The sequence below is a fragment of the Bufo gargarizans genome, chromosome 4 (genome assembly GCF_014858855.1).
Source record: "Bufo gargarizans isolate SCDJY-AF-19 chromosome 4, ASM1485885v1, whole genome shotgun sequence".
Lineage (NCBI taxonomy): Eukaryota > Metazoa > Chordata > Amphibia > Anura > Bufonidae > Bufo > Bufo gargarizans.
In genome coordinates, this window is record NC_058083.1 from 240,159,837 (window position 1) to 240,183,068 (window position 23,232).

Below are 23,232 nucleotides of genomic sequence, written 5' to 3' on the forward strand. Positions count from 1 at the left end.
AAACAGCATAGCTTGCTATCCTATGCTGTTTCAATAGCTCTCATGCATGGTAGTGAGATCTACTGAAACGGCAGAGTGCCAGAGTGGTCTGCTGTTTCCCGTCCAGGAGGTGGTTGTGACTGTGTCTCATCTCACCTTAGTTAGGGTGAGATGAGGCAACCCCTTTAACCCCTTCCCGATATCCGCAGTGTATGTATGGCACACTGGGAAGTGACTTCCCGACAGCTGCTGTACTGCGCCAACCTGATCAGCGGCAGAGGTCCCGCTGTTCCTGAAAGCTGAGCCCCTGCTGTATATACCCTCTGCATATGACTGTCAGCACTGACTGTGCCATGTACAGGGTTTGTAGAGGGAGTGGGCTCCGTCACCATGCACATCGGTTCACCGCGCTGAAGTGACGGGTACCCGATAGCTGAGAACGCTGCCCGATGCCTTCTGCAGGCATTGAGGTTGCCTTCTACGTAAAACTGTGAGACCCAAGGGGCTGGGTCTCACAGCAAGCAGGCTCTTTGTTTATTACACTAGTATAGTAATACATGGTAGAGGGGATCAGACTCCCACAGTGGGACAAAAATAAAAAGCAATGAAAAAGTTAAAAAAGTGTTTTTCATAATAACAAAGCCCTTCTCCATTAATGAACACTTTTAAAATTGTAAAAAAAAACAAAAAAAAACATAGTCGGTATTGCCTTGTCCGATGAATGCAATAAAAAAACTCCAAAGTAACCATTTTTGGTCACTTTGCCTTACAAAAAGTGTAGTAGTAAGCGATCAAAATGTACAATGTACCCCCACAATGGTACCACAAGAAATGAACCCCTACACAAGACAATTGGCAGAAAAAAAAAAAAAAAACATGGCTCTTCAAAAATGCTTTTAATGTGTAAGAGTGCAAACAAAAATTTAAAAAAATAGACATATTAGGTATTTCTGTATCGAAAATGATCTGCTCTATAAAAGTATCTAATGGTCTACTCCTTTAGGTGAATGATGTAAAAAAAGAACTGTCAAAACAGCCATTTTATGTCACCTTGCCTTACAAAAAGCATAATAGTGAGCGCTCAAAAAGTACTATGTACTTCAAAATGGTAACAATGAACACGTCAACTCATCCCACACAAGATGATTAACAGAAAAATGAAAAAAATATGGCTCTCAGAAAATGGTAACATATAAACAGAGGTTTCTTTTCAAAAATGCTTTTATTGTGTAAGATAGCAAACAAAAAATAAAAAAATAGACATATTAGGTATTGCTGCGTGCGTAATAATCTGCTCTATAAAAATATTTAATGGATCTTCCCCTTCAGGTGAATACTTAAAAAACTATGTCAAAACAGCAATTTTGTGTCATCTTGCCATATAAAATGTGTAATATTGAGCGGTCCTATGTATCTCAAAATGGTACCATTGAAAATGTCAACTCATCTTGCAAAAAATTAGCTCAAACACAAGATGATAGGTAGAAAAATAAAAAATATGACACTAAAAAATGCTTTTTTTTTCAAAATGCTTTGTGCAAAAGTGGTAAAACGTAAAAAAAAACTATATAAAATTGGTATATGGGTAATCATATTGACCAGCAAAATAAAGATTGTGTTTAACCCAATAAAAAATCTCAAAAAGCAATGGCAGAGTTGTCACCTTATCTTTATCCTGCTACCCAAAAAGCCAAATAAAAAGTGATCAAAAAGTAGTACGTATTCCATAATATAACCAATGATAAAGCTCCATTGAGAGAAAAATTTAATATATGGTTGTCAAAAAATGGATGCACTGGTCTCAACCATTCCACCAAAATCTGCTCTCCAAAAACCATATTGCACTCTTTCTCTTCTTATCCCTGCCGTGTGTCCAAAAAGTAATTTATGAATATATATGGGGTGTTGTCACTTTCAGGAGAAAATGCTTAACAACATTTGTGGTGCTTTTTGTCCTGTTACCCCTTGTAAAAATTAAAAATAGAGAGGTTATAAAACATTTTATAGGAATAAATAAATATTTTGTATAAGTGTTTTATTTTTATTTTTTGTAAATATGAGGAGGGCACTGATGTCTCTGTTAGATAGCAGTGGTTTCCCATTAATTCAATTTTTAGCCAGTGTAATCCTTATTATGGAGTGACATGAACATTGGCCTACCATTGGTGAGGCTCCAACTCTTTGGATATACTTCTGGGAAGTTTTCTGATAATTTGCTACTGCACAAATAAAGTCATTTTGATAGGCCAGCCATTCAAGAAAATGTATCCCTGTTCATTTAAAGAGAAAGGTTCTAATTACAGTTTTATGGCATCTCAGATCTCTAGACAAGTCTAGGCAATGTTATCCAGATTTATATGTTGGAACAACTGTTGTTGGAATATGATCCACACTCCAAGTGCCTTTATTTGGTATAGTTAAACTGATTTGAATTCAAACATAATCAAGTGCTACAAATTGTCTACATTAAAAGCTTTTTACAACTTTTTTACAACTGCCCATAAATATATTTGAAAATGGTACTCTAGATGGGTGTGGTTTTCTTACAAAATATTGTCATAATATATGTTGGAACTGAAAATCGATCACAGATAGATGGTCTAGATAATGGGGTGGCTTACTCAATGAAGTGGTCATTTGAAGAGGTTTCATGGGATCTGTGTGTACTTTTATTTTATTCTGAACTATAAAGTATCTATTTTTTTAATTGCATAATTCAATAAAATATTGTAGGTGAAAACATTGAACTCTTTAATATATTTTGTTGAAGTTCCTGTTTCTACACTTATTCCCCCCCACCTGCTCCTGTACTCTTCACTTTTTCTATATTGACTGATCAAAATCTTGGAAGTCTATACATGGGAGACATCAGCTTACGGCTGATCAAGGTAAATGAAGAGTGCAGGAGGAAGTAGAGGGAAATAAGTGTAGAAACAGGAATTTCAACAAAATATATTGAACAGTTCAATGTTTTTACCTACAGCATACTATTGAATTTTAAAATTTACATATTCTTTTCGGTTAAGAATAAAATCACAGCTCAATATATTGTACAAACCTACATACCATGAAACCTCTCCAAATGACCACTTTGCCTCCTCTTCAAACAGCTGATTGGCAGGTGTTGCGGGAGTCAGACCCCCACAAATCAGATATTGATGATAGGTTATCATTATGTACTGTTGCACAACCCTTTTAGGATCTGTGGGAGGGAGGAGGAGGAGGAGAGCACATAGCAGAGAGAGTCAACAAGGCTGAGCTGCAGCTACTATTATCATTTATCCCACCCCAGAGTTGGATTATCAGGTGAAATATGCAGCTCAGGGGTGAGATAAATCATTCACTAGATGTTGCAGCCATGACTGGTCTCTCTCTGTCCTACACTGCCTGTCCAAACAAAAAAGGTGACACACGCTTTTAGCTTTTATTACGGCATGCATTCGCTGTGGCATTGTTTCGATAAGCTTCTGCAATGATTTATTTCCATCCAGTGCTGCAGTAATTTTTCACCAAGATCTTCATTGATGATGGTAGAGTCTGACTGCTGTGCAAAACCTTCTCCAGCACATCCCAAAGATTCTCAATGAGGTTCAGGTCTTAACTCTGTGGTGGCCAATCCATGTGTGAAAATTATGTCTCATGCTCCCTAAACCACTCTTTCACAATTTGAGCCCAATGAATCCTGGCATTGTCATCTTGGAATATGCCCGTGCCATCAGGGAATAAAAAATCAATTTATGAAATAACCTGGTCATTTAGTATGTTCAGGTAGTCAGCTGACCTCATTCTTGGAGCACATGCTGTTGCTGAACCTAGACCTAACCAACTGCAGCAGCACCAGATCCTAGCACTGCCCCCATAGGCTTGTACAGTAGGCACTCTTCTTACCCTGATGCGCCCATCACTCTGGAACAGGGTAAATATGGACTCATCAGACCACATGACCTTCCATTGCTCCAGAGTCCAATTTGCTAATTGAAGCCCTTTTTCCTGGTTTGCCTTACTGATTAGTTGTTTTCTTACAGCTACACAGCTGTTCAGTCCCAATACCTTGAGTTCCCTTTGCATTGTGCGTGTGGAAATACTCTTACTTTCACTATTAAACATAGCCCTGAGTTCTACTGTTGCTTTTCTTCGATTTGATTTCACCAAACGTTTAAGTGATCGCTGATCACGATCATTCAGGATTTTTTTCTTGCCACATTTCTTCCTTGAATATGATGGGTCCCCACTATCCTTCCAGTTTTTAATAATGTGTTGGACAGTTCTTAACCCAATTTTAGTAGTTTCTGCAATCTCCTTAGATGTTTTCTCTGCTTGATGCATGCCAATGATTTGACCCTTCTCAAACAAACTAACGTCTTTCTCACGACCATGAGATGTGTCTTTCGACATGGTTGTTTAAGAAATGAGAAGCAACTCATTGCACCAGTTGGGGTTAAATAACTTATTGCCAGCTGAAAGATAATCACCATGCAGTAATTATCCAATAGGAGGCTCATAACTATTTGCTTAGTTAAATCCAGGTGGCGACTTTTTGTTTTGGACAGGCAGTGTATATCTACTGTGAAATGATCTCTCCCACTTATAAACATCTGTGTACAGATTTGATAAGTCAAATCAGAGACTCTGATGAGTGCAGGGACAGAAATGGTGGAAAAAAAATGCAGAAACAGGCACTTTTCTTTAATAAAAATATATTCCAGAGTTCACTATTTTTCACATATACTATTGAGTTCTGAAATAGAAAAAATGAGTTTTGGTTCACATAACCCCCCCCCCAAAAGTCATGTTAAAGGGTTTTTGTCATCAGAAAAATGGGTATTAACCTGGCTGACATTAGTGATGTGCTAATGTCAGTTGAACATAACTATATTAGTCCCTTGTGCCACCGTTATTTAGAAAAACTAACTTGTATAATATGCAAATGAGCCTCTAGGAGCAGGGGGGCGTTGCACCTGCTCCTAAAGGCCCCATTCGCTTACCTCTTTCCACGCCCTTCTACACTTGATTGACAGGGCCAGGCCAGCGTTGGTTTCCTGTCTGCCGGGGAAATCTCGCGCCTGCGCCGTCCTGTTCTGTATTCGGCGCAGGTGCAGTAAGGGAAGGACATTTGCCGGCTTCCTCACTGTGCCTGCGCTGAATACGTCGCTGTGAGGAAGGCAGCTGCTGGAAAACATCCTTCCCTCACTGCGCCTGTGCAGAATACTGAACGGGACGGCGCAGGCGTGACATTTCCTCGGCAGACAGGAGACCAACGCTGGCCTGGCCCTGTCAATCAAGTATAGAAGGGCGTGGAAAGAGACTAATTTGCATATTATAAAAGTTTATTTTCTAAATAACGTCGTCACATAGTGACATGGGACTAATATAGTTATGTTCAGCTGACATTAGCACATCGCTAATGACAGCCAGCTCAATACCCATTTTTCTGATGACAGAAACCCTTTAATATTGGAAAAACCTTTTCACAAAGGAGATAAGAAAACTGCAATTTTAACATTATTTTTAGAGATGAGCGAAGTTTTGAAATATTCAAATTGGCAACTTTGCCGAAGTTCGTCAAGAAATTTGATTTGTTCCGAATTAGGAAGCGGCTGTGCTTAATAATGAAGAGTCGACGGCACTGTATAGTTAGTCTTCATTGTTAATGGCCGTTCGGCAATGACATAACCATGTGAGGGCCAATATATTACTTTCCTCTTTAGTGATAATCATTATTGTTATTACTTTAATATGTAACGGGTATCGCAAATGTTTGGTGTGCTTTTTTGTCACTGTGATCCGAATACTAGTAAACATCTGGATCATAGTGTCAAGTAAAATCACTGAAAATAATATGTTACAGACAGTTGCTATAACAACAGAAATGTCACTGAGGGCAACTTCATAAAACTTAACTTTTAATCAGTTTATCATAAAATACATCCAGTAAATCAGGTCCCTACAGGACCAATATAGCCATAGAACAGCAAATAAATAGGAGAGTTGTTGTCACGCTGGACAGGATACAAGATACACAGAATACAACCAAGCAAGTGTCTAGGCAAGAAGCTGGGGATACAGGTCACCTCCTGACAAATCCCTACCAGGTCTCCCTAGACTTCTATGCCCACGTTCAGACCCTAAAGGTGGGAATGAATGTGTCCCCGTGCCTAGGCTGAAGATACCCTAAAATCCCTAAGATGGTGAAAGGGGGAAAAAGGCAGCCTGCTCCCTCAGGACCTGTATAGGGTAGGCGTCTCTCTAACAGCCTAGACAGACAATCACAAGAAAAACAAAACCAACTTATCTTGTTAGTGAGCAGGAACAGCAAATCCTTCCTTCCTCTCAGTAAGACAGAAGCTATAACCCGCACAGGACACTGGGAGTGGGCGTAATTTAAACTCAAACCAACGACCCCACCCAGTGCACCTGAAGGGAGGCGGATACATAGCAGGCCATGACAGCTGTCACACAAGAACAGCTAGCTACTAGAAAAGATGGGTAGTGCAGACGAAACAGCACATCAGAGATACCTATGCCTGCCCCTATGCTTACCCTGAAAAATCTGCTCAGCCCAGAGATACACTTTGATGGTAGGAGTACTCTGTCCACGGGCCTCGGCTAACCTGTCCTTATGCAGCCCTATAAGTTATCTGATACAATATACACAATCCCTTATCTGATACAATATACAAAATCCCTAACTTTTCTGATACAATATGCACAATCCCTTATCTGATACAATATACAAAGTCCCGACGTGTTTCCCACTGTAATAAACAAAGTTTGCCAGGGGACAGATGATATCAGTCTAATAATGGGATACCAAAGTGTCCAAAAATATAAGAGATGTCTCTTGCAAAAGTATTCACCCCCCTTGATTTTTATTTTTATTTTGTTAGATTACAGCCTTAAGTTCAATGTTTTGTTAATCTGAATTCTATGTGATGGATGTGAACACAATAGTCTCAGTTGGTGAAGTGAAATGAGAAAAATATATAAATAGAACTATTTTTTAGAGATAAAAAACAGAAAATTGGCATGTGCGTATGTATTCACCCCCCTTTGTTAGGAAGCCCATAAAAAGCTCTGGTGCAACCAATTACCTTCAGAAGTCATATAATTTGTGAAATGATGTCCACCTGTGTGCAATCTAAGTGTCACATGATCTGTTATTACATATACACACTTTTTTTGAAAGGCCCCAGAGGCTGCAATACCCAAACGAGAGGCATCACTAACCAAACACTGCCATGAAGACGAAAGAACTCTCCAAACAAGTAAGGGACAATGTTGTTGAGAATTATAAGTCAGGGTTAGGTTCTAGAAAAAAATATCCAAATCTTTGATGATTCCCAGGAGCACCATCAAATCTATCATAAGCAAATGGAAAGAACATGGCACAACAGCAAACCTGCCAAGAGACGGCCGCCCACCAAAACTCACAGACTGGGCAAGGAGGGCATTAATCAGAGAGGCAGCACAGAGATCTAAGGTAACCCTGGAAGAGCTGCAGAGTTCCACAGCAGAGACTGGAGGATCTGTACATAGGACAACAATAAGCTGTACACGCCATAGAGTTGGACTTTATGGCAGAGTGGTGGGAAGAAAGCCATTACTTTCAGCAAAAAATAAAAAGGCATGTTGTGAGTTTAAGAAAAGGCATGTGGGAGACTCCCAAAATGTATGGAGGAAGGTGCTCTGGTCTGATGAGACTAAAATTGAACTTTTTGGCCATCAAATAAATTGCTATGTCTGGAGCAAACCCAACACATAACATCACCCAAAGAATATCATTTTTCAGCAGCCGGGACTGGGAAACTGGTCAGAGTTGAGGGACAGATGGATGGTGCTAAATACAGGGATATTCTTGAGCAAAACCTGTACCACTCTGTGCGTGATTTGAGGCTAGGACGGAGGTTCACCTTCCAGCAGGACAATGACCCCAAACACACTGCTAAAGCAACACTTGAGTGGTATAAGGGGAAACATGTAAATGTGTTGGAATGGCCTAGTCAAAGTCCAGATCTCAATCCAATAGAAAATCTGTGGTCAGACTTAAATATTGCTGTTCTCAAGTGCAACCCATCCAACCTGAAGGAGCTGGAGCAGTTTTGCAAGGAGGAATGGGCAAAAATCCCAGTGGTAAGATGTGGCAAGCTCATAGAGACTTATCCAAAGCGACATGGAGCTGTGATTGCCACAAAAGGTGGCTCTACAAAGTATTGACTTTAGGGGGGGTGAATAGTTATGCACATTGACTTTTGCTGTTATTTTGTTCTATTTGCTTCACAATAATAAAAAAATAAAAAAAATCTTCAAAGTTGTCGGCATGTTCTGTTAATTACATGATGCAAATCCTCAAACAATCCATGTTAATTCCAGGTTGGGAGGCACCAAAATACGAAAAAAGGCAAGGGGGTGAATACTTTTGCAAGGCACTGTATCTGATAAGTTAACTGATAACTTATCTGATAACGGTAGACATGAACATCATCCTCTCACAGACCAGCATTGGAGGGCTCCATGGGGCCAAAGATGCAGCCTAATTTGCCACAAAGGGGTGATTGGATGGGAAAAAAATAACAAGTATGCTTTCTGTTTAATGGAGGAAAGGGGTAATGGACCTTTGCATAAAAGTCCATATTAGCCTCACCATGGGTTCATGAGAGAGGATTTAGTTTCTCTCCTCCTTGCAACCTGTTAGCACCACCACTGCCCCCTACCTTTCCTCCTCCAGGCTGAGCTGTTATCACTCCTGACCCAAAATTCTAAAGGATATATCTCCCTATGTACAGTCGCTATTGCTGTACTTCCAGTCTTGTTTTGAAGTTAAAGAGGACCTTTCACTCGTATACAAACTAAAAACTAACTCTATCTGTGGGCAGAGCGGCGCCCAGGTCCCCCTGCACTTACTAGTATGCCTGGGCGCCGCTCCGTTCGCCCGGTATAGGCTCCGGTGTCTCAGCTCCGTCTGTTGTACTGGACTGATTTTTTGTAGGAGGCGTGTCCCTTGCTGCAGCACTGGCCAATCGCAGCGCACAGCTCATAGCTCGTCCCCCTCACCACCACCACCTCCCCCACCTTACTCTGCTTCGTGAGCTCTGCTGGACTGTTAGGTCGTTTTATCAAAGCCCAAACAGAGTTAGGGTAAAACTGTTAGGACATTAAAGAGGAAATCCAGGATTTTCTGGATTGGATTTTCCGATATACAATTGATACACGTGAGAAAATTACTACATTAAGTCTGTGTCAGACCACCACTGCTTTTCAGAATAAAAGGCTCCTAACGTAATTACAGCTTAGATATTCTAGCTACTGGAAATCTGAAGCAACATTCTAAGCATTCTGCTGATTAGAATGAACGTTAGCTTACAAAGTCAGCTTTCTAGTAACCTAGATCCCTACATTTTATCAAAAAGTAATTCATTAAAGTTTTTCAGAGTTCTGCTAGTTTTGATTTTAAGTTTCTTAGTCATGCCTATTTTGGTAATTTTTGGGCATGCTATGATACACATGATTGTACTTGATCCATACATTAAGGGGGTCATTTACTAATAGAAATTTGCGTATTTTTTTCATAATTCTGGTGCAGATTGTGGCATAAAGGTTATTTGTGCCGCAGTCTGCAACTTTTCCCTGCTCGTGCCAGGTATAAAAGAGAGGGCGTGGAGGGGGACATACCGGCAGCACTGTCTCCTTTATCATTTTCTACCCCTGTTTTAGGCATAGAAAATAGTAAAAATTTAAGCCAACAAGGAAGCTGATGTAGATTTACACCGGCTGTGGATGCGCCGAATTATGTAGACTCTGGCACCTCTTCATAACTTTAGCGGACCCACCGCCGTGAGTTATTAAGCCCAGCGTCTAAAGAACTGCTCTTAATAAATGACCCCCTAAATCCTTTTATATAGTGCTAAAATTAACAGTGTTTACCCTTAAAGCAGAGTAAGTAACTTACATTTGTTATTGTTGTTCCTACAGTGTGCCCGGTACTAAGGAATTATCGATCTTACAATAGACAAGGTTATGCAGACAGTCTGGATATATCAGGTATGTGGTTACAAGCTGCAGTCTTCAGTCTTTAATTCATTTTCAAACCACTGGTTAGTAGTTTTCAAACTGCTCCTAGTTTTAGACTTCTTGCAAGTGGGCATATCCCTACCCGTAATACATTATGGAAGTGCATTTTGTGTGTCCAGGATGCTGCTGCCTTCATTAGCTTTCATGTACTAGCACATGTCACAAATTTGGCTCATGACCGACAAAGATAGGCATTGATTAATATTAGTTGTCACCAGTGATGTGCTTTATTTCCATAAGATGGAACGGTCACACATATCCCAGTTCCCAGTACCACTGGCAAATCCAGGAGTCCCCCAACAACTAACTACTACCCCCAGTCTCAGAGATACCCAGAAACACATCCACCCACCTCTCTGTCCTATCACTAGCAGAGGGAAGGGGTTTACTACCCCTGTGGAGAGGAATTCAGTGTTTTCTGAGGATGACCAAGCTTTTGTCTGAAGTGTAGTCTGCTCAGCAGTCGCAGGATAAGCATGCAAGCAGCGTTCAGGTGTCCGCCTGCTGAGCGGAGCGGAGGCTGAACGCCGCCAGACTGATGCATTCTGAGCGGATCCGCCTCCACTCAGAATGCATTGGGGCAGTACGGATGCATTCAGGACCGCTTGTGATAGCCTTCAAACGGAACTCACAAGCGGAGCCCCGAACGCTAATGTGAAAGTAACCTTACTCATGCTACTCACCCCAACGCAATTACCTTTCTTCATCTAACCTTGATAGGTAATGATAGAACTAAAAAATTACTACTAAGGCCTCATGCACACGACAGTTCAGTTTTTTGCGGTCCGCAAACTATGGATCCGCAAAAAACGGAAGCTGCGGAACGGGCAGCCCATGGTAGAAATGCCTATTCTTGTCCGCGAAACGGACAAGAATAGGACCGCATCTTTTGCAGCCCCATTGAAGTAAATGTGTCCGCATACGAGCCGCAGAAAATGCGGCTCGGATGCGGACCAGAACTATGGTTGTGTGCATGAGGCCTAAATCGTATTGTAAACTGACTTCTCACAATGTACAGTCCACTGTTCCATGCCAAAGTGTTGTTCTCCATGCAAACCTTGCTTTTCTGCATTTAAACTCATTTAATTTTTTATGTATTATGCTATAACTAAGGTCTCCTCTGCCCAAAACCGTTTGGCACTATGTTTTTAACTTGTTTATGTCCTGAGATGAAATAAAGACATTTTATGCTTATCCTGCGAGTGGTGAGCAGACTACACTTCAGGCAACGTGTTTATCCTGGGATTCAGTCCTGTGATTGTGTACCGCACCACCTATGGAGGTGAGCTTATTCTATCCCACGTTCTTTCTTGGTTACCAAGATTATCAGATGTGATGAACATCAATACATATCTAATATAAAAAACATTAATGTAATAAGGAGTAATAAAAGGAGCGTATTAATCAGACATGTACAAGGTGACAGGACATCACAGTTCACTGTGACAACACAGATTCCTTCCCCGACTGATTTCCCTTTCTACATGCCATGAGGAATCTGCTATGTTTTCTTACATGCAGGGCTGGCTCAAGGCCTGGGCACCCCCCGCCTACCCCGCCCCTTTAGAATCTGTCCTGACTCTGCCTCCCAGCCCCCCTCCATCCCTAAGGACCCACCCCCAATTTCATTATTTTTTTACAACTACAGGTAACGAGTGACATCATAGCGCAGCGGACATACCTCCTGGCGGCCACTGCTGTTTTAAAGTGGCAGCGGCCGCCGGACCCAGAGGTATGACCGGGTGCTGCATGAAAGTGTATGATGTCAGTGTGTGTGAGTGTGACTGATCGATTGACTGCACTGAGTACAAATTGCAATCAGTCAATCAGGTCAGTAGCGACTCTAGGAACAATATATAGGGGGACACAAGATACCACAGTCAAAAAGGTACACACTGTTATGGGGGATCTGTGGATGACACACTGTTATGGAGGATCTGCGGATGACACACTGTTATGGGGGATCTGCGGATGACACACTGTTATGGGGGATCTGCGGATGACACACTGTTATGGGGGATCTGCGGATGACACACTGTCATGGGGGCTCTGCGGATGACACACTGTTATGGGGGATCTGCGGATGACACACATTTATGGGGGATCTGTGGATGACATACTTTTATGGGGGATCTGTGGATGAGACACTTTTATGGGGGATCTATGGATGAAACACTTTTATGGGGGATCTATGGATGAGAAACTTTTATGGGGGATCCGTGGATGAGACACTTTTATGGGGGATCTGCGGATTACACTCTTATGGGGGATCTGCAGATGACACTCAACCACTCTCAAACCCAACTGTTCAAACTTGTTAAATGGATCCCAAACACAATATGCACAATAATAACACCCCCCACCACCTTCAACACTTAATTAACCCCTTCACGGCCTAAACATTTTTTTTCAAAGCAGAACACACAGCTAAATGGGGCTGGGTGGGCTGGCAAGGGAGGGGTTAATAACAATTGATGGAGGATCATGGCCCTATGGGATAATCCAGAAAACAGCTTTGCATTTTACCCCTGAGCAAAGACCACACAACATTATCCCACAGTGTCATGATCCTCCATCACTTATTGTTATTAACCCCTCCCTTGCCAGCCCACCCAGCCCCTTATGGAAACAAATAGTAACCTAATGGACCTTAATGAATCATTGGGGTCTGTCCAAGTGGTCCAACATGTGTGTGATGGAGTGGAGGCTAGAGCATGGAGCCGGCACTGACTCCTTCCTGGGCTGGGTAAGTGGGTCGAGGGCACTAGGGCAGCTGGGCAGGCTTCCACAATTCTTTCCAGTCCCACTCCCAGAACAGAAGTTCCCGCCGCCGCGCCTGACTGCGAGCCTGCAAACCAGAATTGACTGTCTGGCAGTGGCAGGCAGGTGGCGGAGCGCTAATTTGAAGGCGGCGTCATGGCGTGAGGCAGCGGGCAGCGTCTGAGGTCACCCACGCAGCTGCGTTCCTCTGCGCAGCGGCTCAGAGAGTCAGAGCCTTTTATAGGGGATTGCAGCCGGTATACCAGGTATACGGGAATCAGCAAGGGGGTCGGGCAAGGAATAATTAATTGCCTCCCTCTAGCAACGCAATGAAGTTCAAGTCACTGACAAATGGGAGAAAGAAAAAATAAATAGAACCGGCCGGGCCCCCTACTGAGGTATCGGCTGTACCCCCCTGATGGTGGCCCTGCTTACATGAGATTTGAGTCATCTAAGTGGCAACTAATAGCTAAAAGGACTCAACTAACTAGAGGATGAGTCAAAACCCTGATAAAAAAAACAACAAAAAACAAGCCAAGATCACAGAAGCCAGCCAACAATCCAATGGAAGAGACTGAAGCTAAATCCAAGAACAAGGCCAAATTCAATGTCAGAAACAGGAGTTAATGATAGCATCAATACCCTGAAACAATGAACAAAGTAAAGAATAAACCTATAACTGAAGGCAATTTAGACAAGGCACAGATCCTTTTCAATTGGCTATATGATTGTCACAGAGAACAGCATATTTACTAAGCCCTGGCTTGCAGGAGTGCAGAGAGGCAAAAGCATGTTTGGTTCCCTAGCAATCCAATGTAGATGCCTGCTGGAGCCATGGCTAGCAGCAGAGATCCTGTGCAGGTGCAGAATTTGCTGCATGTGTGCCATCTCACTATCAACACTGTAAGTCTGTGTCATCTGCCCTTTCTGCATATTTGAATGTATTCCCGCTGTTTTCCACGTGACTTTCTCTCTTCTCCCCTCTCTTGCTGCTGTCATTAACGCTGATAAAGGAGGGCCGACATAGCCAGCAGCAGTGGTGTAGCTAAAAATGACCGGGCCCCACAGTAAATTTTTGAATGTGTTCCCCCTCTCCCAGTAATTTTTTCGCAACCCCTTCCTTTCATGCCGCCCCCATTCCTGTGGCTAGTAAAGATCGCTCTCTCAGACCAGGCATGGCTGCTGTTCCATTCGTTCCCTACACTGTCTATACTGTCACTGTATATCATTTCATTGTGTAATACTGTTGATAGGGCCCTGACAAAATCTTTCCCATTTTGGGTCAGGGATTCCCCTGCTTTCCTCATAGCTATGCCCCTGGCCAGGAGCAATGTGCTGTTAGATCTACAGTATGTCAGAAGCAGCAAGACTGTTAGATTACTTTTGCATTTAGAAAGCTAGTAAATAATTTTAAAAAATCAGTGCAAAGTGTACAGGGACTTTTATAATTAACAACTGTTTAATTTTTATCTTGAAAATGGTGAAAAAAAAGGTAAATATTTTTTGATTGTTAACCATTTCACATCCGGGCCATTTATCCCTACCTAACAGAGCCATTTTTTGCAAATCTGAAATGTGTCACTTTATGTGGTAATAACTTCAAAACACTTTCACTTATCCAGGCCATTTGAGATTGTTTTCTCGACACATATTGTACTTCATGACAGTGGTAAAACTGAGTCAAAAAATTTCATTTTTAATTATAAAAAAATACCAAATTTACCAAAAATGTTTACAAATTTCCAAATCTCCAAATTTCAGTATCTCTACTTTTTATAATAGATAGTAATACCTAAAAAAAATAGTTATTACTTTACATTCCACATATGTCTACTTCATGTTTGGATCATTTTGTGAATGTCATTTTATTTTTTGGGGGACTTTAGCAAGCTTAGAAGTTTAGAAGCAAATCTTGAAATTTTTCAGAAAACCAGAAACCACCCAAAAATTACCCCATTTTAGAAACTACACCCCTCAAGGTATTCAAAACTGATTTTACAAATGTTGTTAACCCTTTAGGTATTCCACAAGAATTAATGGAAAATGGAGATGAAATTTCTTTATTTTTTTTTCGGGCAGATTTACCATTTTAATCATTTTTTCCACTAACAAAGCAAGGGTTAACAGCCAAACAAAACTCTATATTTATTTAGCTGATTCTGTAGTTTACAGAAACACCCCCTATGTGGTCATAAACTTCTGTATGGCCACATGGCAGGGCGCAGAAGGAATGGAACGCCATATGGTTTTTGGAAGGCAGATTTTGCTGGACTGGTTTTTTGACACCATGTCATATTTGAAGACCCCCTGATGTACCTCAAGAGTAGAAACTCCAAAAAGTGACCCATTTTGGAAAATACACTTCTCAAGGTATTCAAAACTGATTTTACAAACTTATTAAAGACAGATAGGCACAATAAAATGCCCATCCCTTTCCATAAATACATTGAAGACACTGCTACGGACAATTTTCTTTGGAAATAATGCACTTTGGAAATCGGTGCCACTAACAGATTTGCACAAAGCTTTCTCTAGTGTTAAACACAAGTTGTCGGCCTACAATGAGATTATTGATTCCCCCCTCACACACAAAACCACACCAACACTTGAACTGACTGGAGATGACCTGACTTCGGACTAGTAATCTATGTATTCTCTGTGTTGTAAAACATGCATTGCACACTTATAATGATATCCCCCCCCCCCCCCCCCCCCCAAAAAAAAAAAAAAAATCTGGCGATGCCCTGTTTAATAGTTTGGCTTACTATTTACTGTGTTTTCACTGAGCTTTAAAACTGTACCCTCTTCATTGTAAAACACATGTTGCGCACTTGTATTGCTATATTTTGCAAACCCCAAAAAAAGAACTGTCTGGAGATGCCCTGATACAGATTTTAGACCAGTATTTCCCATGTTTTCACATGAAACATGTATTGTATACTTGTATTGCTATTTTTTCACACACACAAAAAAAAAACTTAAACTGTCTGGAGATGCCCTGTCACAGATTTCAGACTAGTATTTCACGTGTTCTTTTTACCCAGGGATGTAAAGAGCTACATTCTGGACTGCATAGACTTCTATTATGGCAGAATGCAAAACGGAATGCCTATTATAGGCTTCCGTGGTGCATGCTATTATAGATTATGTTATGGCTCGTGATAATTGAATCCATTACGGAATTTTTTGATTACCTGAACACCGAACTTGCAAATCGCAAGTTTGCTTAACACTCCTCCAGGAACATTGAGCAGTCTGAGGTTCAAGTGCTGCCTGTCTAAAGGACAGGAATGGACCAGAGACTGTAATATTTATAATCTATTGTCATGTCATCTGTTTATGTGTTTTCATTGTATGCCATGTGGGATAATTTCTGTACACTGAAGGTGTGCGTCTAGGGCCATGTTTTGATGTGTCAGTGCACACCTCCTTTTGTCTCATGTGTACTGCCCATGCATACTGGGGTTGCCCAGTGTTTCCATGTGGTCTGGTTGCCATATATTGGTGGATGTGTATTTAGGGACGTGTATCAATGTGGCAGTGCATAATCGCCTCTGTGTTGTGTGTACTGGCCTTAAATACTTTGTGGTGTGAACATGACAACTGTTTATGACTCTTGCTTGCTGTGTGTTCTGTGTTCCAAGTAAAGGTTAATCCCTTTTTTTGTTTGTATGAACCTGTGGGTGCTGTGGGCTAACAAGCTCAGCTATATGTTCTCTCTATGTATCCCGTACCTTGGTTGAGCAACAGCAATAGTTCCTGTATCTGCTTCTGTTGGTCTTTTCTCTGTCTAGTCCTTGCCAATCTATATGTCTAATGTCTATCCGTTACTACAAGAAAATTTAGACTAGAACCTTCAGAATCACAGGTGCATATCCATGAAGCAAACATGATTATAAAAAAGAAAATGGCTGCACACCATTATACATACAAACAATAGAGCTAAGAAATGGGGGTCATTCTAAATAAAAGTGGTATAATACCTACTATAACTGAGTCAATGGAAGCTCTTAGCGCACATATTTGATCAAACGTGTGTCAGGCCCATCTACGAGGCGTCAAGGTGGCTTCCGCAGATGGGTCCCTAACACTAGTATACTGGCTCTCCTCGGACTTACCCAAGCTTACAATATTCAGTGCAGTGTAGGAACCAGCTACATACGTACTCTGCTCAGAATTCCCAGGTAGATGGGTGTGTTCAGTCTACCCTCAATTAATACTACAAAAAAAAATAAAAAATTTATAATGCCTATCCGTTGTCATGTCTGATCTTACCTTGCCTGAGTTCCTGACATGGTTTGTCTGTGGTGCCAGAATAAAATCTAAACGATTACTTGGCAAAGTGGTTCCACATTACCACTGATCCATCTTGATCCATAATCAGTGGATCTGTAACACATATCCTTATAATTTAAGTGCATGAGAATATAGCTACAGTACCATTTATGGCCACTACCAACAGTATAAAACTATGCTTCTCTTTAAAGCCTTTGCAAACCTTGATATTACGGGTGCGCAGAGTGTATAGAGTGGACAGAAAAGCTGAGCCTACTTTTTATGCAGGGACTGCTAACTCCCACCTGCAGTGGCCTGAGTTGGAGAAAATGACTACCCTGGCTGTTCAACCAGTCAGATGCTATCTGTCATTTTTTTTTTTTTATGGCAACAAAGGGCTTTGTAAAGGGTCCTAGGTCTGGAAAAATTATTTTACATTGGGGAGTTTAGGAGCTTACAGCATAATGTTCTATTACTAAGCATACACCTGGGATAATCAGCAAAAAACAATGCAGTAGGCTCCTGAGAGTCCTGAGCTCCCTGTAGTGGTGGATGCAGGTAGACAAAATATCTTTAAACTTTTTGACAATACAGAAAATTTGGATCTCCTTATTAAAGCAGAACTTTAATTTATTTTTCATTAGTTCTACAGGGAGTGCAGAATTATTAGGCAAGTTGTATTTTTGAGGATTCATTTTATTATTGAACAACAACCATGTTCTCAATGAACCCAAAAAACTCATTAATATCAAAGCTGAATATTTTTGGAAGTAGTTTTTAGTTTGTTTTTAGTTTTAGCTATTGTAGGGGGATATCTGTGTGTGCAGGTGACTATTACTGTACATAATTATTAGGCAACTTAACAAAAAACAAATATATACCCATTTCAATTATTTATTTTTACCAGTGAAACCAATATAACATCTCAACATTCACAAATATACATTTCTGACATTCAAAAACAAAACAAAAACAAATCAGTGACCAATATAGCCACCTTTCTTTGCAAGGACACTCAAAAGCCTGCCATCCTGTCATGGTCTTACCTTCTTGCTGTTCTCCTTCGTTTGACATGTGCTGGCGGCCATCTTGGTTTCTGGGTTTCTTGTAGCCTCCCACCCTGCGGCTTCTCCTTCCCACTGGGAGGAGCTGGATGCCTAGCTCATATATATAGGAGGTCTGTGGCTTCAGTTCCTTGCTTGGTCCTCCTGTGTTCACATGCTTCTAAGACTGCTGCTGCTTCTGGTTCCTGATCCTGGCTTCGTCTGACTACCCTGCTGGTTCCTGATCCAGGCTTCGTCTGACTACCCTGCTGGTTCCTGATCCAGGCTTCGTCTGACTACCCTGCTGGTTCCTGATCCAGGCTTCGTCTGACTACCCTTCTGGTTCCTGACCTCTGGCTTCGCAAGACCCTGCTTCGGTTTAGCCATCCGTTTGGACTTTTGCCTTACAGCTTGATTTTCAATAAAGCCTTCTTATTTCCACTTATCTCTTGTTGTACGTCTGGTTCATGGTTCCATGACATTAGGACCAAGCCATGAATTCTGACGGTACAGGGCCATCCTCGCTACCTACGCTGGTTGCCAGACTTGATCAGCAGGATCACCTGTTGGGTCGGTTCGCTGTGGCATTGCAAACCCTGCTTGAACGCACGGCTCATTTAGCTTCCGTTGCCGATGGGTCGGTTGTCGCTCCTGGGCCCGCTCCTACTGCCGCTCCGGTTGTTGCGCCAGAGTCTACCCCGACACCTGTTGCTGCGCCTGCGGTGTTTCGGGGTATGACCGGTTCTGCCCCCCTTCCACAGCGCTTTGGGGGAGAGCCAACTCAGTGCCGAGGTTTCCTTAACCAGGTGGGCATTTATTTCGAGTTGCTGCCACATGCCTTTCCTACTGAGAGATCAAAGGTGGGCTTCTTGATCTCGCTGCTCTCGGACAAGGCCTTGGCCTGGGCCAGCCCTTTATGGGAGAACAACAATCCGGTGGTTGCCGAGTTTTCCGGTTTTGTTGCTTCTCTTCGGAAGGTATTCGATGTGCCGGCTCGTGCTGCCTCTGCTGCGAAGCTCCTTATGTCCATCAGACAGGGTTCATGATCCGTAGCTGAATACGCCATTGAGTTTCGTACCCTGGCAGCAGAGGTGGGCTGGAATAATGAGGCTCTGGTCGCTGCTTTCTCTCATGGTCTCTCGGATGCCTTGAAGGATGAGGTTGCAGCTAAGGACCTACCAGTGGAGCTCGAGTCTCTTATTTCTTTCCTGATTTTGATTGACACCAGACTCAGGGAGAGACCTTCCTTTAAGGAGAGCCTGCGGAGGTCTTCTAACAGATTGGCGCCTACGTTTGCTGTCCCACCCGTGCCTCCCTCTCCTCCCACGCCTCCTGGGGATGAATTGTCTGGGGGTGAACCCATGCAGCTGGGGTTTGCTCGCCTGTCCGAGGGGGAGAGGGTACTCCGGAGACGCGAGGGCCGATGCATGTACTGTGGTCTCGGTGGGCATTTTCGGTTGGCATGCCCGAACCGTCCGGGAAACGCTCGCACCTGAGATCCTGTCGGGGGCAGATCTTGGGTGGAGTCTCCTCGTCCCCGGTTTCCCGTGTTGACAAACCACTGATTACTGTTGTCCTCTCCTGGGTCGGGGGCTCGGTGACGACCCAGGCGTTGGTGGACTCTGGTGCTGGTGGTTTGTTCATTGATAGTGTGTTCGCTGCCGCCAATTCCATTCCTCTGCAGCCTCGAGGTTCCCCACTGGCTCTTGAGGCGATAGACGGCAGACCCCTTCTGCCGCCACACGTGACTCAGGAGACCCTTCCAGTGGGGATGGCCATTGGTGCCGTTCACAGAGAGTCGGTCTGTCTCCAGGTTATTTCGTCTCCACACTACTCGGTGGTCTTGGGGTACCCCTGGCTCCAGAAGCATAATCCGACTTTCGATTGGAGATCGGCCGAGATCCTCTCGTGGTCACCGCAGTGTGGGGCTAGTTGCATCCATGGGCCTGTCAAGTTGCTGTGTACTTCCTCGGACTCTCTGTTGCCTCCTGAATACGAGGAGTACCGGGATGTATTCGATAAGGTGCGTGCGGTTGCCCTACCTCCGCACCGCCCAAACGATTGTGCCATAGAGTTACAATCTGGTGCCGTTCCTTCTCGTGGCAAAGTCTATCCACTGTCGGTAGCGGAGAATGAGGCCATGGAGGAGTACGTGAGGGAGGCGCTTTCACGCGGACACATTCGCAAATCCTCGTCCCCGGCAGGGGCTGGATTTTTCTTTGTGAAAAAGAAGGGCGGTGAGTTGAGGCCTTGCATCGATTACAGGGGTCTCAATCGCATCACGATCAAGAACGCTTACCCGATACCCTTGATTTCCGAGCTGTTCGATCGCCTCAAAGGGGCCACGGTCTTTACCAAACTCGACCTGAGGGCGGCATATAACCTGGTAAGGATCAAGGCGGGCGATGAGTGGAAGACCGCGTTTAACACCAGGACCGGTCATTATGAATCCTTGGTTATGCCCTTTGGGTTGTGCAATGCGCCCGCAGTCTTCCAGGAATTCATCAACGATGTTTTCCGTGACCTGTTGCAGCAGTGTGTGGTGGTCTATTTGGATGACATCTTGGTATATTCTGAATCCATGGAGGCCCACATTCTGGATGTCAGACGAGTGTTGCAACGGTTACGAGAGAACAAGCTGTTCGGTAAGCTTGAGAAATGCGAATTTCACCGATCCCAGGTAACCTTCTTAGGTTACATCATTTCCGCTGAGGGGTTCTCCATGGATCCTGAGAAGGTTTCGGCTGTCTTACAGTGGCCCCAGCCCAGTGGTCTTCGTGCCCTGCAGCGCTTTTTGGGCTTCGCCAATTATTATCGGAAGTTCATCAGGGACTTTTCCATGCTAGCCAAGCCTCTCACGGATCTGACCAGGAAGGGCAGTAATCCCCAGGTCTGGCCGCTCAAGGCCACCCGAGCTTGAGAGGCTCTAAAGTCCGCCTTTGTGTCGGCTCCGATTCTGTCGCATCCCAACCCTGGGTTGCCTTTTGTCCTCGAGGTGGACGCGTCTGAGATGGGAGTAGGCGCCCTTCTGTCTCAGCGTAGAACACCAGAGGGTCCTCTGCTTCCTTGTGGGTTTTACTCCCGGAAACTGTCTTCCGCGGAGTGCAACTATCAGATTGGTGACAGGGAGTTATTGGCCATCGTGCAGGCCCTTAAAGAATGGAGGCACTTGCTCGAGGGCTCGGTGGTTCCGGTTCTCATCCTGACGGACCACAAGAATCTGACCTACCTCTCTGAGGCCAAGAGATTGACACCACGTCAGGCCAGATGGGCTCTGTTCTTGTCACGTTTTAATTACGTGGTCTCCTACCTACCCGGTTCCAAGAACATCAGAGCGGATGCCTTATCACGGCAGTACTCCGAGCTGTCCGGGGAGGAGTCGATTCCGACTTCGGTCATACCTCCGAATCAGATCCTGGCCGCTATTCGCACCAGCCTGACCTCTCCCCTAGGTGAGCAGATTTTGGCGGCTCAATCTGGTGCTCCCTCTGGGAGACCCAACGGCAGATGTTTTGTGCCTGAGGAGTTGCGCACTCGGTTGTTGCGAACCTACCATAACTCCAAGGCCGCGGGGCATCCTGGAAAGAATCAGCTGTCCTGGGCTGTTTCACGTCTGTTCTGGTGGCCTTCTCTACGTTCCGACATCGCCGCATATGTAGCGGCATGCTCCGTTTGTGCCCAGAGTAAGTCCCCTCGGCACCTTCCGTTGGGCCTTTTGCAACCCATAGCCACCGGGGAGCGTCCATGGTCACACCTGGGGATGGATTTCATTGTGGACCTCCCTGCATCCCGAGGCCATACGGTCATTCTCATGATTGTGGATCGGTTTTCCAAAATGTGCCACTGTGTTCCTCTCAAGAAGTTACCCTCTGCACAAGAGTTGGCCTCGATTTTTGCCAGGGAGGTCTTCCGGTTGCACGGTTTGCCCAAGGAGATTGTGTCGGATCGGGGGAGTCAGTTTGTGTCCAGGTTTTGGCGCGCCTTTTGCTCCCAGTTGGGGATTCATCTCTCTTTCTCCTCGGCCTACCACCCTCAGTCCAATGGGGCCGCAGAACGATCCAATCAGGCCTTGGAGCAATTCCTTCGTTGCTATGTCTCCGATCACCAAGACAATTGGGTTGACCTCCTGCCTTGGGCTGAGTTTGCCAGGAACACGGCGGTGAACTCTTCCTCTGGGACGTCTCCCTTCATGGCCAATTATGGGTTCCAACCTGCCGTGTTACCGGAGGTATTCTCTCCCCAGGATATTCCGGCTGTGGAGGATCACCTTTCCATCCTACGTGCTTCTTGGGTACAGATCCAGAGGTCCCTTGAGGTCTCTGCGCAGCGCCAGAGACTCCAGGCTGATCGCAGACGAGCGCCCGCTCCTTCCTACCAGGTCGGAGACCGCGTATGGTTGTCCACCCGCAACCTCAACCTTCGAGTGCCCACTCCCAAGCTGGCGCCTCGCTTTGTTGGTCCCTTCCGAGTGCTTCGCAGGGTAAACCCGGTAGCCTATGCCCTTGCGCTTCCTCCTGGCATGCGGATCTCCAACGTGTTTCATGTCTCCCTGTTGAAGCCACTGGTGTGTAATCGTTTCACTTCCTCGGTTCCTCGGCCTCGTCCGGTCCAAGTGGGCAATCGTGAGGAGTATGAGGTGAGCAATATCCTGGACTCACGCCTGGTCCGCGGTCGGGTGCAGTTTTTGGTCCATTGGCGTGGTTATGGTCCAGAGGAGCGTTCCTGGGTTCCCTTCGCAGATGTCCATGCTCCTGCCTTGCTCCGAGCCTTCCACGCACGCTTCCCTCAAAAACCGTTCTTTACTCCGCGGAGGAGGGGCCCTTGAGGGGGAGGTACTGTCATGGTCTTACCTTCTTGCTGTTCTCCTTCGTTTGACATGTGCTGGCGGCCATCTTGGTTTCTGGGTTTCTTGTAGCCTCCCACCCTGCGGCTTCTCCTTCCCACTGGGAGGAGCTGGATGCCTAGCTCATATATATAGGAGGTCTGTGGCTTCAGTTCCTTGCTTGGTCCTCCTGTGTTCACATGCTTCTAAGACTGCTGCTGCTTCTGGTTCCTGATCCTGGCTTCGTCTGACTACCCTGCTGGTTCCTGATCCAGGCTTCGTCTG

General features: G+C 44.2%; 1 protein-coding gene across 1 annotated transcript in view; it reads left to right on the forward strand.

Moving 5' to 3' along the window:
* Window positions 1–23,232, forward strand: part of LOC122935350 (collagen alpha-1(XIX) chain-like) — a 479,650-nt gene that overhangs the window by 103,086 nt on the left and 353,332 nt on the right. The window contains exon 3 of the mRNA XM_044291115.1: window positions 9,949–10,017. Within this exon, the coding sequence (XP_044147050.1) occupies window positions 9,949–10,017 (69 nt within the window). The remainder of the gene's footprint in view (window positions 1–9,948; window positions 10,018–23,232) is intronic.